At 36.7% G+C, this 14,204-nt stretch overlaps 1 protein-coding gene across 7 annotated transcripts in view; it reads left to right on the forward strand.

Annotated features, from left to right (window-relative positions):
* OXR1 (oxidation resistance 1) overlaps positions 1 to 14,204 on the forward strand; it is a 276,024-nt gene that overhangs the window by 211,415 nt on the left and 50,405 nt on the right. For 6 of the 7 annotated variants that reach the window (XM_010404858.4, XM_039549133.1, XM_010404856.4 and 3 more), the window contains 3 exons: positions 4,862 to 4,969; positions 6,085 to 6,204; positions 10,177 to 10,323. In XM_010404858.4, the coding sequence (XP_010403160.1) occupies positions 4,862 to 4,969; positions 6,085 to 6,204; positions 10,177 to 10,323 (375 nt within the window). The remainder of the gene's footprint in view (positions 1 to 4,861; positions 4,970 to 6,084; positions 6,205 to 10,176; positions 10,324 to 14,204) is intronic. The other variant, XM_010404861.4, reaches the window with a different exon arrangement.

A 14,204-nucleotide genomic window follows, 5' to 3' on the forward strand; every position in this document is an offset into this window, starting at 1 on the left:
TGTGTAGAGGAGCAAGAAGCACTTAATTAGTGTGGCTTCTATCAGAATTTGAATATAATTCTAGCCTGTGCTAAAGACTTCTTGAAGTTGAAATTCAAAACAGAAATTCTTGCTGTTTAGGTTCTTGCAGTTGAATGTTAATGTAAATGTGACTGTTGTTGATGTTGTATTAACCCATTTGGTCTGAAATACCTGGAAAAAATGATCAGGTGTAGCTCTGTATTACTGGCATCCATACTCAGTAAATCCTGTAATTTGGCTCTTGCCATCATGTGAGTGCTTTTACTTTGGTATGTAAGATTCCAGGCAAAGTAAAAGCAACAAGCTTTCCTTTTTTTAACTTGGTGTGTTTGTGTCAAGTTGTCATGTATTTCTGCAGGTTTTTGTGTTCCAGTAGGTGGGGTTTTAGATTTAAAAATAGCTTTCTTAATATGTACTGAAGTATGCATCACTTCCTTGTGAGTCAAAAAGATGATTCACAGGAATCAATGGCTTTTTGTCATTAAACTTAGTCCACCTTCTAAGGGAGCCTGTTGCACGTATAGAACACGGTGCATTTCAGCTTCATAAATGCTGTATTCTGTCAGGTCTTGCTGTGCATTTCACTCACGAAGCATTTGAGTAGCTCGTGTTTTTGGATCTTTTTGATTAATACTGTGTACATGTATTTTAATAAAATGCACAGATCTAACCTTTAGGAACTGAGCTTATGCTCACTGTAAGAGAGGTCTGGTAACTATTGTGGTAATTTGTTACTATTGTTATTTATGACTTTATTCCGTGTGAAGAGATGCACTTGTGTCTGGTTTCTGACTTAGTCCTACTTCCTGTCACAGTGACAACACATATGTGTACACTCATACGTAATTATATACCTGCATGTGTTGCTTCTTTAAAAACTATTAGAGAATGAAGATGGAAACCAGACTGCCCCTCACCTCCCAGCATTGTTGAAGTTAGTGGTGCATTTTGCCTTTTTTTAGATAACAATTTAATATGTCAGTTTTTCCAGTGGCTACATGGTTTTAGGAGGGAAGGTCTTTGTACTCCTGAAGTTCGGAGTGAGTTGGCATCTCACTGATGCAGACTATGGGGTTTTAATATGAAGTAGACTTCGCACCAGAGTTTTTTTAGAAAACAGAATTACTATGGAACAAATAAACAATAAAATAAATTTTCACTTTAAAGCTAAAGACAAAATGCAGGTAATGTTTAAGATTTTAATCTAAAATTCCCAAGGTATGAAAACTTGAACCTGCTGTTCTGTATGTAGCAGCAGAGAGAAGATGTCAGTAGATATGCTACTAATTGACGGAAGTAAGTCCTAGCTGCCTGTAAAGGATAGTGAGGTTTATTTTTGCTGATATTGCTTAGACATTGAACAGATAGCTTTTAATAGAGTATCCTTTTCTCAGTGTCAGTCAACATATTAGATGCAAATTGATATTGTTAGTTTTTTCAGAATTCACAGTTGGTGCTCAAGCCATATGTTTTCCCCTTCAGCCTTTTATGTTCCATGTTGTGTGTACAGACACAACTGGTGCCTGCCTATAGGTGTCAGAAGGGCCAACTATGGGTGAATAATGGAGCATGAGCAGACAGCGTGGCCCACTGATCACCAGTGGTTGTAGCATCCTAGCAGTCATGTGACTTCAGTAAAAGCCTTCTAACTGCTCTTCCTTTTGAGGAGAAGAAAGAATGTGGTTATTTACAGATATGTTTGGGTTTTGTTTAAGAAAATGTTTATAAGTGAGCAATTGAAATGGATGATCTGGTTTATCAGTGTTTAGAGGCTCCAATGTAAGACTTCCCTTTATCTCTCTGGGGATTGAAGGCTGTGCTCTTCTCTTGAAGTAGTGAATAAGTACTTAATATGCAGCTTATGTTGTCCAGGTTATGGAAAGAGCCCAGTATCAGTTCTGGAGGGTCACAGAAGCCTTTAGTAGACTGTAGCCTCAAGACTGAGTTTTCAGCCTGTGTATAGAGTGTCCTAGGGGTTCTCTTCTGGTGTCACTATCTATTGTCATCGTAAGCCTTTACATGCTATTTAGACAACTACACACTTTGGAGTTTTTGGTGATTTTTTTTTTTCTTTTAAATTTCTTTGCTCTTCCATTTCAAACCCCAGGGGTGTCTTCTTGTCTGACTGCTACTTTTCCTTTAGCATGCCATTGTCATAATCTTTTAACGCATTTTGGGGAATATAGGAAATGTAGATCATAATGGTGGTGTTACTTCATCTTTTGTCTTTTACTAATTATTTTTGAAGTTGGCTTTATGATACTTAAAAGATTTGCTTTACTGATGTTGCTTATTATGTAAATTGGGCCTATTAACAATTAGTTAATACAGTCATAATTGGTATTTCTAAAGGCTTGAGTACAGTGCCAAAGTTGTGTTACCTGCTCCCGTTTGTCCTCACTCTTTTCTTTAGTCTTCCCATCTGTTTGGTTTTGTTAGTTCATTTTAATACTCTTAAATTATTGTTTGATTGCTTTCTGGCTTTTGGACATCTAGTGTTGAAATAAAAAAATAATTATCTCTGCACTCTGACTCATATGTGTTTGATGTCTAATTCTTAATGGAAGAACGAATGAATTCTGACTGTTGAAATGCAATTACAGTATAGTTCATTAAAATATCAGTAGAGAATTTGGCTTAAAATAAAGTTTTTAAATAACTGCCAGCTGTTGATCTGAGGGAAATGAAGGTAGTTTGAACCAGAGACAGTGGTGGCTGAAGTTCTGTCTGCTGGTACACACAAGTGCACCTGACAAACATGGGTGTATTCTCAATGAAGATTTAATATCCAAATATTTATATTAGATTTTTAATATTCAGAATAGCATTTAAATAGCTACCTCAATGTATAGAAACTTTATTTTCTGAGAGAGAAGGAATAATTTCTTGCCTTCTCTTACAGTAGTGAATCGATAGGGGAAAAGCTGGGGATCCGTGGTATGTGGTGGCACTATTTCAATCTTGTTAGTTCTGTGCTTTTCTACAAAGTTGTTCTTTGATCTTTTGGCTGTTTAGATTCTACTTTTTAGAATAGTAGAGGGCCTGAGAATTCAAAAGGAGGCCTTTGAATCTAGGAAGATACTTCAGGAAGTCTCTATTATGTGAGCAGTGTCTTTGTTTTAAGAAGGTATCTATGCTGGTCCCTGAAGTCCCATGTAGTGTGGAAATTTGCCTGTGCAAACTTCACAGCCAAACAAAAAGGAATCTTATACTTGCTATTGTGTTCATCATGAGTGAGATAAACCCTTTACTTGCCAAGCTATCTCACAAGATGTTTTTATTTCTGAAGGCTATAAAGAGTGAACACACTCTAAAAAGGGCTTAATCTTTGTGGTTTTTAATTGAATGCTTTTAATATGTTTTATATCATAAGTTAGTCTAAAATCTCAATTGCTTCAATCATTAAGTGATTCATAAGAAATATTTACCTAGCAGCTGACTGTTGTCCTTCAATATTTATGTGAGAGCAAACTTAAGCAAAGCTTTTGAATTTCACTTTACGGTTTGTTTTAGCAAACCTTTTGTATTATGTAGAGCTTCTGATGGGAACACTACTGTTCATTGATTTGGTGATTAGTTTTGTTATGGTCTGTGAAGCACATGGTACATATTTGGTTTGGTTACAGTTCTGTTTTGATTTCTGCTTTAGTATCAGTTAAACATGGCATATGAAAATATTCTTAGTATATCTGTGATCACCCAGTACTGAATGACTGAGAGCTACTACAATACAGTCTTCCATACTGGAAATACTAGTGGAGAGAGGTGTTTGCTGCTTTGTTTAGCTTATTGGCTTCCTGTGTAAAGAAATCTTGTAATAAGTTTCTAATCCTATCTTAAAAAATCTAATTGTCTTTTCTTTGGCAATGCTTATATCTTTTTGTTGGTGAATCTAGGTTGACAATTGCACCTTTACAAAATGATCTGGAAAAGAATTCTCTAGCTCTACTGATACTTAGCTGGAAATGTATCTTACCTTCTATAGCTTCATCTTGTCTTAACTGATAAAGTCTATTTTTTCCTGGTACAGTGTTTATGAAGCCTTGTGCCATTATGCAGTAAACGTTTTGGTTGTTTGTTTCCTTGTATCTCCATTATTCCTAAGGCTATGAGTTCTTTATTCTGAAATAGTCTTTCTGTACAAATTTTTTTTTTTTAATTTTGCTTTCTTCTGGTAGCGGATTTTAAATACACTTTGGGAGATGGAGGTCAGAATATGAGCTTGAAAAAATCCTTTCCTTAGTTGGGAATCACTTTCTCAAAACACTTATGCTTCATCTGCTGTCATAGTAGTCGACCTGGTTTGCTTCATCATTTTTGCATTTTCTCAGTGATGGATTTTGCTTGAAAGTCAGGGTCTAACAGAAGCTTATTTCAGTAATAAGAGTGTGTTTATATTTATGGAGAGAATTCTTCAGCTTTTCTGTAGGTGAAGAGTGGAGAAAAGGAGTTGAAGAGGGGGAATAAATCATTCTGTAAACCCAGTCAATGGTGTATTGGCCCAGTGGTAACCAGCGGTGAATTTGTAGACCAGAAGTTCTGGTGCAGTAGCTGAGCCTACAGCTCAAGCTGTGTGACTGACACTCCGGCCACCTGGAAACATAGTGGGAAGGCATGTGTTTTTACATGGGATTGCAATAGACTAATATTTAGGGGGTAGGTATGTTTTTTGGGGTGGCTTTGTTGTTTGATTTTTGGGGGGCATGGGCAGTCATAAGAAATGAAGACATAAAAGTTCATCAGAATCTTGGTAAATCTACACATGCTAAAATTTGTAGGCCACTATTTGAATTAACTGCTTACAGATTTGTTTTGTTTTTTTTATCCTCAATTGATACAGGTGGAATCAAGAGATACTTTAAACAGTATTGCCTTGAAATTTGATACAACACCCAATGAACTGGTTCAATTAAATAAGCTTTTCTCCAGAGCAGTCGTTCCTGGACAGGTACTATTACACTATTTACATTACTTATCCAACAAAGTCCTCTTTGCTATATTTCTCAATCTTACCAGAGTGCTGAAGTACTTACTGGTTTTCCTATTGGCTTTGTTAAAGAGTTTTTCTTTTTTCTCTAGTCTATTACTTCCTTATGCCTATTAAATAACTGCCTAAAAAGGAAACATGTAAGGAAGCTACCTGTCTCTCTTCTGAAGAGGACTTCTAAAACTAGATGTACTTAATGGTACAATAATAACACTTAGATACAAGCCAAATTGTTGCTTTGCAAATGTAGCAGGCTGTTTACCAATTCTTGTTCAGCAGACACATTCAGGGTGCAGCTTACAAACAACATTCCGTGACTGGATATTACTACCTGCAATTCTATTTTAATAAATTGAATAATGTTTCTGTTCCGCTCTGGAAACTTGATGGCTTTACCAGCAGTATATGAATTACCATTCATTTATTATAGATCAGTATTGCCTTTTTTTTTTTTTTTTTTCTTCCTGTTTTTGCCTTCAATTTTCACTTCTTGAAAGCCAGGCCTGGAAACAAGTGATAGGTCAACTATGGTGTTAGCCATTGGCCATTTGGTATTTGCACTTTAATTGATAAAATTCTGTGTTCATTACTGATTGCTGCAGAACTTTCTCTAGGTAGATTGAATGCCTACCATGGCTGAAATAATGTATTAGAGGTGTGAATACCTTCAGTTGAATTTTTTTTTTCTATATTCAGTGAGTCTGTTTCCTCTTTGCTCAGATAAGAGTCATAGCAAGAGAAATAATTGGACAGATCTTCCTTGGACACTCTTATTTCTAGCATGCTGTATATTTTTAATGCTTTCTATCTGAACCTTTTCCTTGGTTATTTTGACTGAAAATCAAAATTATATCAATATAGCATTTAAAAACTTGAAATGCTAAAACTTCAAGTACTTTGCATAGTATTGGTTTTCCCCCTTAAATCATAATTCTGTTAAAAGCAATTCCTATTGCAGGAATGGTTTTGTGTAGTTTATTTTGAGAAAGTGCAGTGAATATACCTGAATTGGCGGGAAATCTAAAGTAAATCTGAAAGCATTACTGACTTCTAACTACATTATATCTTCTTTATAGATTTTGTATGTTCCTGACCCAGACTACATTTCTAGTGTGGACAGCTCCCCCTCTCTAAGTCCTGTAAGTCCCCTATCACCTACATCCTCCGAAGCAGAGCTTGACAAGGCTACAGTAAATGTAGGTATACCTATTGTCCTTGAAATTAATTTTCCCTTACAAGATAAATGTTACAGATGCTATGCTTTCTTCTTAAACTATCCTTTTGTTTTGGGGAGAAAGTACTTGACAACACTTGGAGCTGAAAGTAAAATAGATCCTTTTTAAAAGTAAATACAATATTTAATCTTTTTAAATGACAGTTTTCTATGTGAAAACTGATTTGAAGGCAAATTACTTGTAGCAAAATACTGTCATTGCACACTGGAATCTTAATTAGTTTCTGTTGTGTTTCTGTATTTGTTACATTTCAGAGCTTGTTAAACATTTGTCCCTAATCTTACTGATAGTTTTTCTCAAAATGATGTATTGGCAGGAATGCTCAGGTACCCCCTGCTTGCTGTAGAGGTGTGGGAGAGGGTTCTCTAGTTTAATTTCACAAAATAAAGTAAAAAAAAAAAAAAAAAAAAAGGTTTCTGTGAAGGGCTAATACAGAATTAATTTTAGCTGACTTCTACTCAGTAGTTCTACCTTTGTTGACTTTCAAAATGCTAAAAATGTTTAGCCATCAAAGCTGTGCTGTAATTCAGCTCAAATGTAGGTTTTTGGGTAGGAGCTGGTTTTGTAGAAGAATGTCTTTCCAGGAACACTGGTTTGCTGTTGACAGCATTCCATAGGGAGCCATCCAACCAGGAAGATTCAGTATTTGAGCCTGAGCTTCTCTGAAGTTTTTGCAACTATGACCTTATCTGGATGCTTCTGCATACATCACCACTGTTCTTTTCCCAGTTATTATCTTTTTCTCTCAAATAACAGATTTTCTTGGTAGCATATTTTGATAGTAGTCAGTCAAGCTGTCAAACATCTATTCCAGGACTCTGTGTGCTCAAAGTTTAGGAAGGTTTGAGACTTAAAGCATTTATTTATTTGCTTACATGACTTGGTCCCGACAAGTTTAAATAGAAAGGTTTTGCTTTATTGCTGAACAGGTTCCCAAGCTGCATTACAAAGTCTATGATGGCCCTTCTACTGAAAATTACTGTTTGGTTTTGCTGTGATGCCTTTTCTCTGTCCTAGTGTGCCAGTTGTTATGTCTGCTGTCATTTGTACTGAATAATTTCTTTTATGTTTGTTGGCAAACTGGGGGTGGTGTAGCACAGTAAATAGACTTGCCTGCAAGAATACATTCTTGTATCATGTATCTTGTATCTATATCCGTCTCAGAAAGACCTGCCCATGTAACATAGCTGTGAGAAGTTACTCAAGGGAAAATACCAGGTTTACTATTAGAAATCCAGCTTTTCCTACAGATTCCATGCCAGAAAAATACCTTATTCTTGCTTTTGTCAAGTATTTTGTGTATCTGTTAGCGTATACTAGATAAAGAGACTTAATAGTGTAACCATACCTGTAATTTGTTTGAAAACTTTTTATTAACTGTATGTTCATAGCTCATTGCAAGTGTAGAAGAAACAAAGTAAATGCTTAAAGTTAAAAACCTCTTCTGCAAAAGATTTTTTTCATTTAGTGTAATCAATCCAGTGCTAACAACAATTGGAGTGTAAGATTTCATTTAACTGACACTTTATTATTACATAACTATATTGTGCATTTTGTTACATGTTGTGGATCATGACAAGTAGTTCTTAAATGCTTCAGGGAAAGTTAAATGAGCAATGGGAGCATATATAATAGTGTTTATTTTGTTTCTGAGGCCTTTCAAGGTACATCTAAGGAAGGAAGAAATATTTGTCAGAAAAAATCAAGGAACAGAAATAAGTTGTACTTGTCAGTGTGGACTGTGTGCATTTCGTTTTGTTTTCAGTCTCTCCAGCAACACAAAAGGTGCTCAACTTCTGTGTGAGCAGTTAAGGCTAGAGGGCTTTGTTCTTCACCATAGCACCTGTCTTTCGTGTTTTTCTTTTTGCTGATTGCTATCATTATGAAGGGGAGAAATACTAGTATACATTCTCTAATGTTCTCTTGATGTATGTCTTCTTTGACCGTCCTCCAATTTTGACTTCAGATTTGCAGTTTAAATTTAAGCATGTGTCAAGGTAAAGATGTGTTCCTCTGCTTATATAATGTAAAGCAGTTTTCTCTCTGCTCTGGTCATTTAAGTCAGTGATTTCTTGTTACAAATTTAATAAGACTAAAAAATATCTGAATGCCTGTTCAGTCAAAAATACACTGATGTGTTTTGTTCTTGTTTTTCTGTTTTATTGAACATTGGAGTAGCTTAACACAATCATGTGGCTAGATGCAAACTAGCATGTGGCAGATATAAGACCTGCATAACCTTGTTAAAGTTGGGGAGTTTTTGGTAGGCTTTTGTTTTTATGTTTTGGGGGTTTTTTAAATTTTGCTATACTTAAGCTAAGATTTCAGTGTGTATTTCAATAATTTTGTTGCTATCAGCGTGTACGTAAGAACTATATCTTAGATTTTGAAGCTTTTCTGATGCTGCTGGGTTTTTGAAAGATTTCTTCATTCACCAGTCTTAGGCACATATTTGAGAAGATCCTATAAAGCTTAAATTCCACTTCAAAATAGTATGTAATGGCAAGGGCATCATCATTCAATTGGAAAGCCTACCATTGTGGTGGTGCATCCCTCCCACCCGTCCCTTTCCCAGGCCACACTGGGATCTGAGACTGTCATGTGGCAATGTGATGAGAAGTAGCTGGCTTATTCACAGTGGGCTTGGATATCAGCTGAGCACTTCCAGAGCCACTTGCTAAGCTGTGTCACAAGGGTGACCATGTAGTTTTCAGTAGGAAGGCATATGTAGAAGGAGAACTAATTTTCAGGAGGTTTGTTTCCTAATTATACCTTAATTAGCTTTTTCAGCAAAATTCAGTTCAGTGTTCTGTATATTGTTATGGTTTTTTGGTTGATCTGTAATGAAAGTTGAAAGAAGAAGGCAAAGGCTAAAGTAGTGCCAGAGAGATGATGAACTGAAAGCAATTGTGCGTAATGTTCCTGGATATGATTAAAGACATTTATCTGCAATTTGTACTACTGAATGAAAATGAACAGGAAAACAGAAAACCAAAGGGAACATGGGCATTCATGTTTTTTAAGAACAGTAATATTTTATTAGTAACTAAAAATAGCAGTTATGTATGAAATGGAAGTCTTTAGGTGTGGGTAAAGCTCCAAAGCAGGGTTTCTTTGCCTGTAAAATAGGCTTTGGTGGAGTCTGTCTACTGTTTGTTTATGTTTAATTTAAAGACAAATTTTTTTTTTTGCTGTCTGTCCTGTCCCCTGGTAGGGGTTCCATGTTCACTACTTAGTTGGATATACTGATAGACAGTGAGGTAGATTACTCTTTCTATTATCTTCCCAGGGAGGTCATGAAGGAAATCCTCTGAAAGTTAAATTCAGGCATGTGAATGACAAAGGTGGTTGGAAGCAGCCAGAGAGAATTTACCAAGGCTATGTCATACCTGACAAAACTGATGTCTTTCTGTGATGAGATGACAGGCTCAGCAGATGAGGGAAGAGCAATGCATGTTTCTTACCGTGACTAGAGCCAGGCCCTTAACACTGTCCCAAAGCAGCCTTGTTAAAATACTGGAAAAATGTGAACTGAATGGATAGAGTAGAACATGGGCCAGAAAATTGCCAGGATCATTGTGTTCAAACTTATTCAGCATTTGTGTATGTAACTTTTTAAAAATCTTTTGTAGAATCATAGAATAGCTTGGGTTGGAAGGAGCCCTAAAGATCATCCAGTTCCACCCCCCCTGCCATAGGCAGAGACACCTTCCACTAGACCAGGTTACTCAGACTCCTATCCAGCCTGGCCTTGAACACTGTTTGTTGTGGTAGTGGTCAGTTTCAAATCCTTGAGGGTCCCTATTGGGGCAGTTCTTTTATAATCTGCCCGTCAGTGACCTGACTGGTCAAATTGCACAGCAGAAAATCTCCAGAAATGAATATTGAAGGAGGCAAGTTGCTAAGTTCTTCTTTGTTTACATTTCCTTTCAGGATTCAGATGGAGTCCAACAGAAGGAGTCTGCTGTTTCACCAGCATGTGTTCGTCCTTCAAGAGTGGTATCATCCACCTCCGAAGAGGAGGAGGCATTTACAGAGAAATTTCTAAAAATTAATTGCAAGTACATCACTAATGGCAAGGTACTGAAACATTCATGTTTTACTGTTACTGTATAGGATGTAATAATAAAGCACGTTTAAAGTATAAACATCTAGTAGACTTCAGTCAAGGATGACTAGATGAATCAACTCACATGCATATAAATCTGTAGTCTGTATAAATACACTAAAGTCTGTATAAATACACTTACTTTTTTACACACAGTTTCCTTTGGATTCTCCAGGCCACTTGTTCAGGACATGATGCAAGCAGTTGATAAGTGACAAACCTCCCCAATGCCAGACTGTTACATAATTCTTGTATGTTGAGGGCATGAGGTCTGTTTGTTCTGTATATTAGTATCTCTCATAAGTAATTTTCTTTACTTACAGTGGGGAAAAACATGCCTTAAACTATACTAGGAAATATGTTGTGTAGCTTTGCTTCCTTTTTTATTTTTCTTTTTAAAGCAGAACAGGGCAAGCAGAATAAACCTCTGGTTCTACAAACACGTTGTGTATTGTTCTCCATTTGGTGTGGTGTGGTATGGTAGAAACCTTGATTTTGTTTTTTTCCTTTGAAGCTGCTACAGTTCTCTCAATAGCATAATTACACAAAATGCTTCCAAGTTAGTGGCACTCAATTAACCTCTGTTCAGCTCATAGGTGCACAAGTCTTGAACAGACTTCTAGGGACTGAGTTAATGTTAAAACACTTTACCTCAGAATACTTCGGAAAAAATCAAAATGTATCGCTCCCCTACCTCACAGAAAAATTACTGTTAGACACTTAATCTATGAAAAATGCCTTTGCTCAAGCTGAATGAATGCAACAAAATTCAAAGTACTTGTAATACTTCTTCCTTTGTCTGAAGTTTGGGTATGTATACAGAAATACCACTGTTTCTGTGTTGTTCAGCAATAGGTTTGCAGATAAAGTACACTAATGATAAACGGATTAATAAGAATCTCCTAAAACTGCAATTTTTTTTGGCTGACAGGGAAAGGATTGCAGGTCCATGTGTGTCCAAGCTTGAAGCCTTTTGACAATACATGTGTATTGACAAAGGCTGTGTTAGAAGTTGGTGAGGCAAGTACTGGAACAGCTTTGTTTGTTACTTTGTTCTACTTTGCAGTTAATTTTCTTCACTCGTTACATTCTGTCTGTAGCCGACTTTTTTAGGCTGATGCTAGGCACCTCCTTACTGACCAGTTTTAAGTGCCGTTATGCAGAGGAATTGAGACCTGTGAGCCTTTGTTAGAACTTGGAGGTACTGGAAAAAATCTGGGGTTAAAATTTACAGCATATTATTTATGTGCTGTAATTTCCCCTCGGAATATTACAGGGAGTATTAACAGCATCTGTCTTTGACTTGCAGCATTACAGCCTATTTTCTAAGAGCTTCAGGGTGAATTCTGTTTCTAAAAGGTTGTATAACCTATTGCAGTATCTCTCCATACTTGGGGAGGTGGGTGGGAGAAAAATGAATACTGACTTGCTCAGATTTGAGTGCCAGATCTTGTAAGTTTAGCATGTAATTTAGTCTTTGTGCCACATATGGTAGGAATGTCCTCTTGAATGTTGTCTTGCCTCTCCTTGATACATTTTGTGATGATGCAGGATGATAAACTTTAAAAAGTTTTCTGGAGGAAGCTTAAAAGATTCATCCTCTGCTTCCTACTCTGGAAGTGATTTTTGAAGCTCATAGTTAACCATTCTTTAGGGCTTCAGCTGTGAAGTCTGTCATCACTGTGACTGCTGCTTGTAAACTGAAATGTAGTGAAAGCCTGTTTTTCAGTGTGTCTATGCAAAAGGGCTTTCCTTAAGGTAAGACTGTTTCATTTCTCACTTTTTAAGACTGTTTATTCTGTATGTGGTTGGAGTTGGGTTTAGTCACAACTGTGACTTCCTGGACAAGCACACATTTACATTAAGTGAAAAGGAGGACATTGACAAGGTTCAAAACTTATGCAAGAAAAAAAGAATAAAATAAATGTTACTTTCATGATAAAAGCTTCATAAATCATCAATTACAGTTTTTATTCAACCTTGTGTGTTCAAGAATGTAATGGAATTATTTATTTAGAGAACTTATCTTTGAAAACTTCTTGTTAGGAGTCCTTTCAAACTTTCTTAGAAGTGTTTTACTGAACTGCTTAATCTTAATGTGTGGACTCACCAGTGTGATAGGTTGGCTCTAAACCTCCATTTATAATGTTCATTTATAATGTTCATTTATATTGTTTAGATTTCCATCTCAGGTATTGCATGGGCGTTAGAGCTTCCATTTTGTGAAGTCTAAGGAATTTTAATGGTAAGAAGACAAAACTGATTCAGAACTGAATATCTGCATGTGCAGTTTAATCTGCTTTCAATATGTATGTTTTTACTTATCTGGATTAATATTTTCTGGACCAACTTTAAGAATCAAGGGGTCTATTTTTTTTAATAACCTAGACTGTCCACATGGTTTTCAGTAATAGTGTCATAGCATTTCTCTTTGAGGATCTTAAATCTGAACTTCACCTGAACAGAATTTTACTTCGTGTCTTTAAAATTTTTTACGTACAGGAAACTTGACTTCTGCAAGTGCTATTTTTTCCAGAACCAGAACTTCCTGTAACAGTATCATGTTGAACTACTTAGTAGCTACCGGCAGAGTCTAATTTGTATCTCTGTTTCATAGAGAGTATTTTTAGTATTTTTTCTCTCAACAACTTGTTAGTAAGTGGAGTCCAAGAGAAACAAGTGACTGGTTCTTTTGTGGAGGATGTCCTAAAAAACTCTTTCCCAAGGTTCTGTATAAACAATCGAGCTGTTTATAGATGTTCATTTTTTTAAATTATTTTTTTCCCGAGGATTAGAAAATTAAGTGATTAGAGAAAACGTCAGTATGCCAGAGTCACGTTGATAGTGTGCATGCTATTGTCCAGTGTTTTTACTTGAGCTTGTGCTCTGATCTCTCTAACAACATTGTTAGTACAAGCAATTATTTTATACAAATTCAAATTTTCAAAATAGCTACAAGAAAGTCAAAGAGCTGTTTCTAAAATTTTAAGCGAGTATTTGATTTATATTAAAGGGGTCTGGGCTGAAGACCCAACATGACAGTATACAAAGGAGAAGCTGGGTTCATCTTCTTGTCTTAATACTGGTAGACAAGGGCATGAATTTGTTTTTCATAAGAAAGCCCCCATGATATTCTTCACTTTGAAGAATATATTCACACTGAAAATATTTTCAGTAGCTCAAGCAGGTCAGAGAGAGAGCTTTGGAACTTTCTACCTGCTCCAAAAACAAGGAACCAAGGAGATTATATATGGGGAGCAGACTAGGCTCTCAGTCATCTTTGGTGCTTGTAAGATAGCAGGGGAGATTAGTTTGTTGGTAGTAGCTTACCAAGAACACCATTAGACTCATTTCGGTTAGAAAACACCTTTTAAGATCAAGTTCAACCTTTCCCCTATCACCAGCTTACCAATTAGACCATGTCGCGAAGTGCCATGTCCAGTCACTTCTTGAACACCTCCAGGGATGGTGACTCTACCACCTCCCTGGGCAGCCCGTTCCAGTGCTTAACAATCCTTTCTTTCTGTGAAGAAATTCTGCCTGATGCCCAGCCTAAACCTCCTCTGGCTCACCTTAAGGCCCTTTCCTCTTGTCCTGTCCTTGATCACCTGGGAGAAGAAGCCAATGCCCACCTGGCTACAACCTCTTCTCAGGTAGTTGTAGAGAGTAATCAGGTCCCCCCTGAGCTTCCTCTTCTCCAGGCTGAACAAGCCCAGCTCCCTCTGCTGCTGCTCATAGACTGTTCACCAGTTCAATTGGCCTTTTGTGGACTTGCTCCAGCACCTCAATGTCCTTCCTGAACTGAGGGACCCAGAACTGAACACAGGGTTTTACATGTGGCCTCACCAGTGCT

The sequence above is a fragment of the Corvus cornix genome, chromosome 2, assembly GCF_000738735.6.
Source record: "Corvus cornix cornix isolate S_Up_H32 chromosome 2, ASM73873v5, whole genome shotgun sequence".
NCBI classification, from domain to species: Eukaryota; Metazoa; Chordata; class Aves; order Passeriformes; family Corvidae; genus Corvus; species Corvus cornix.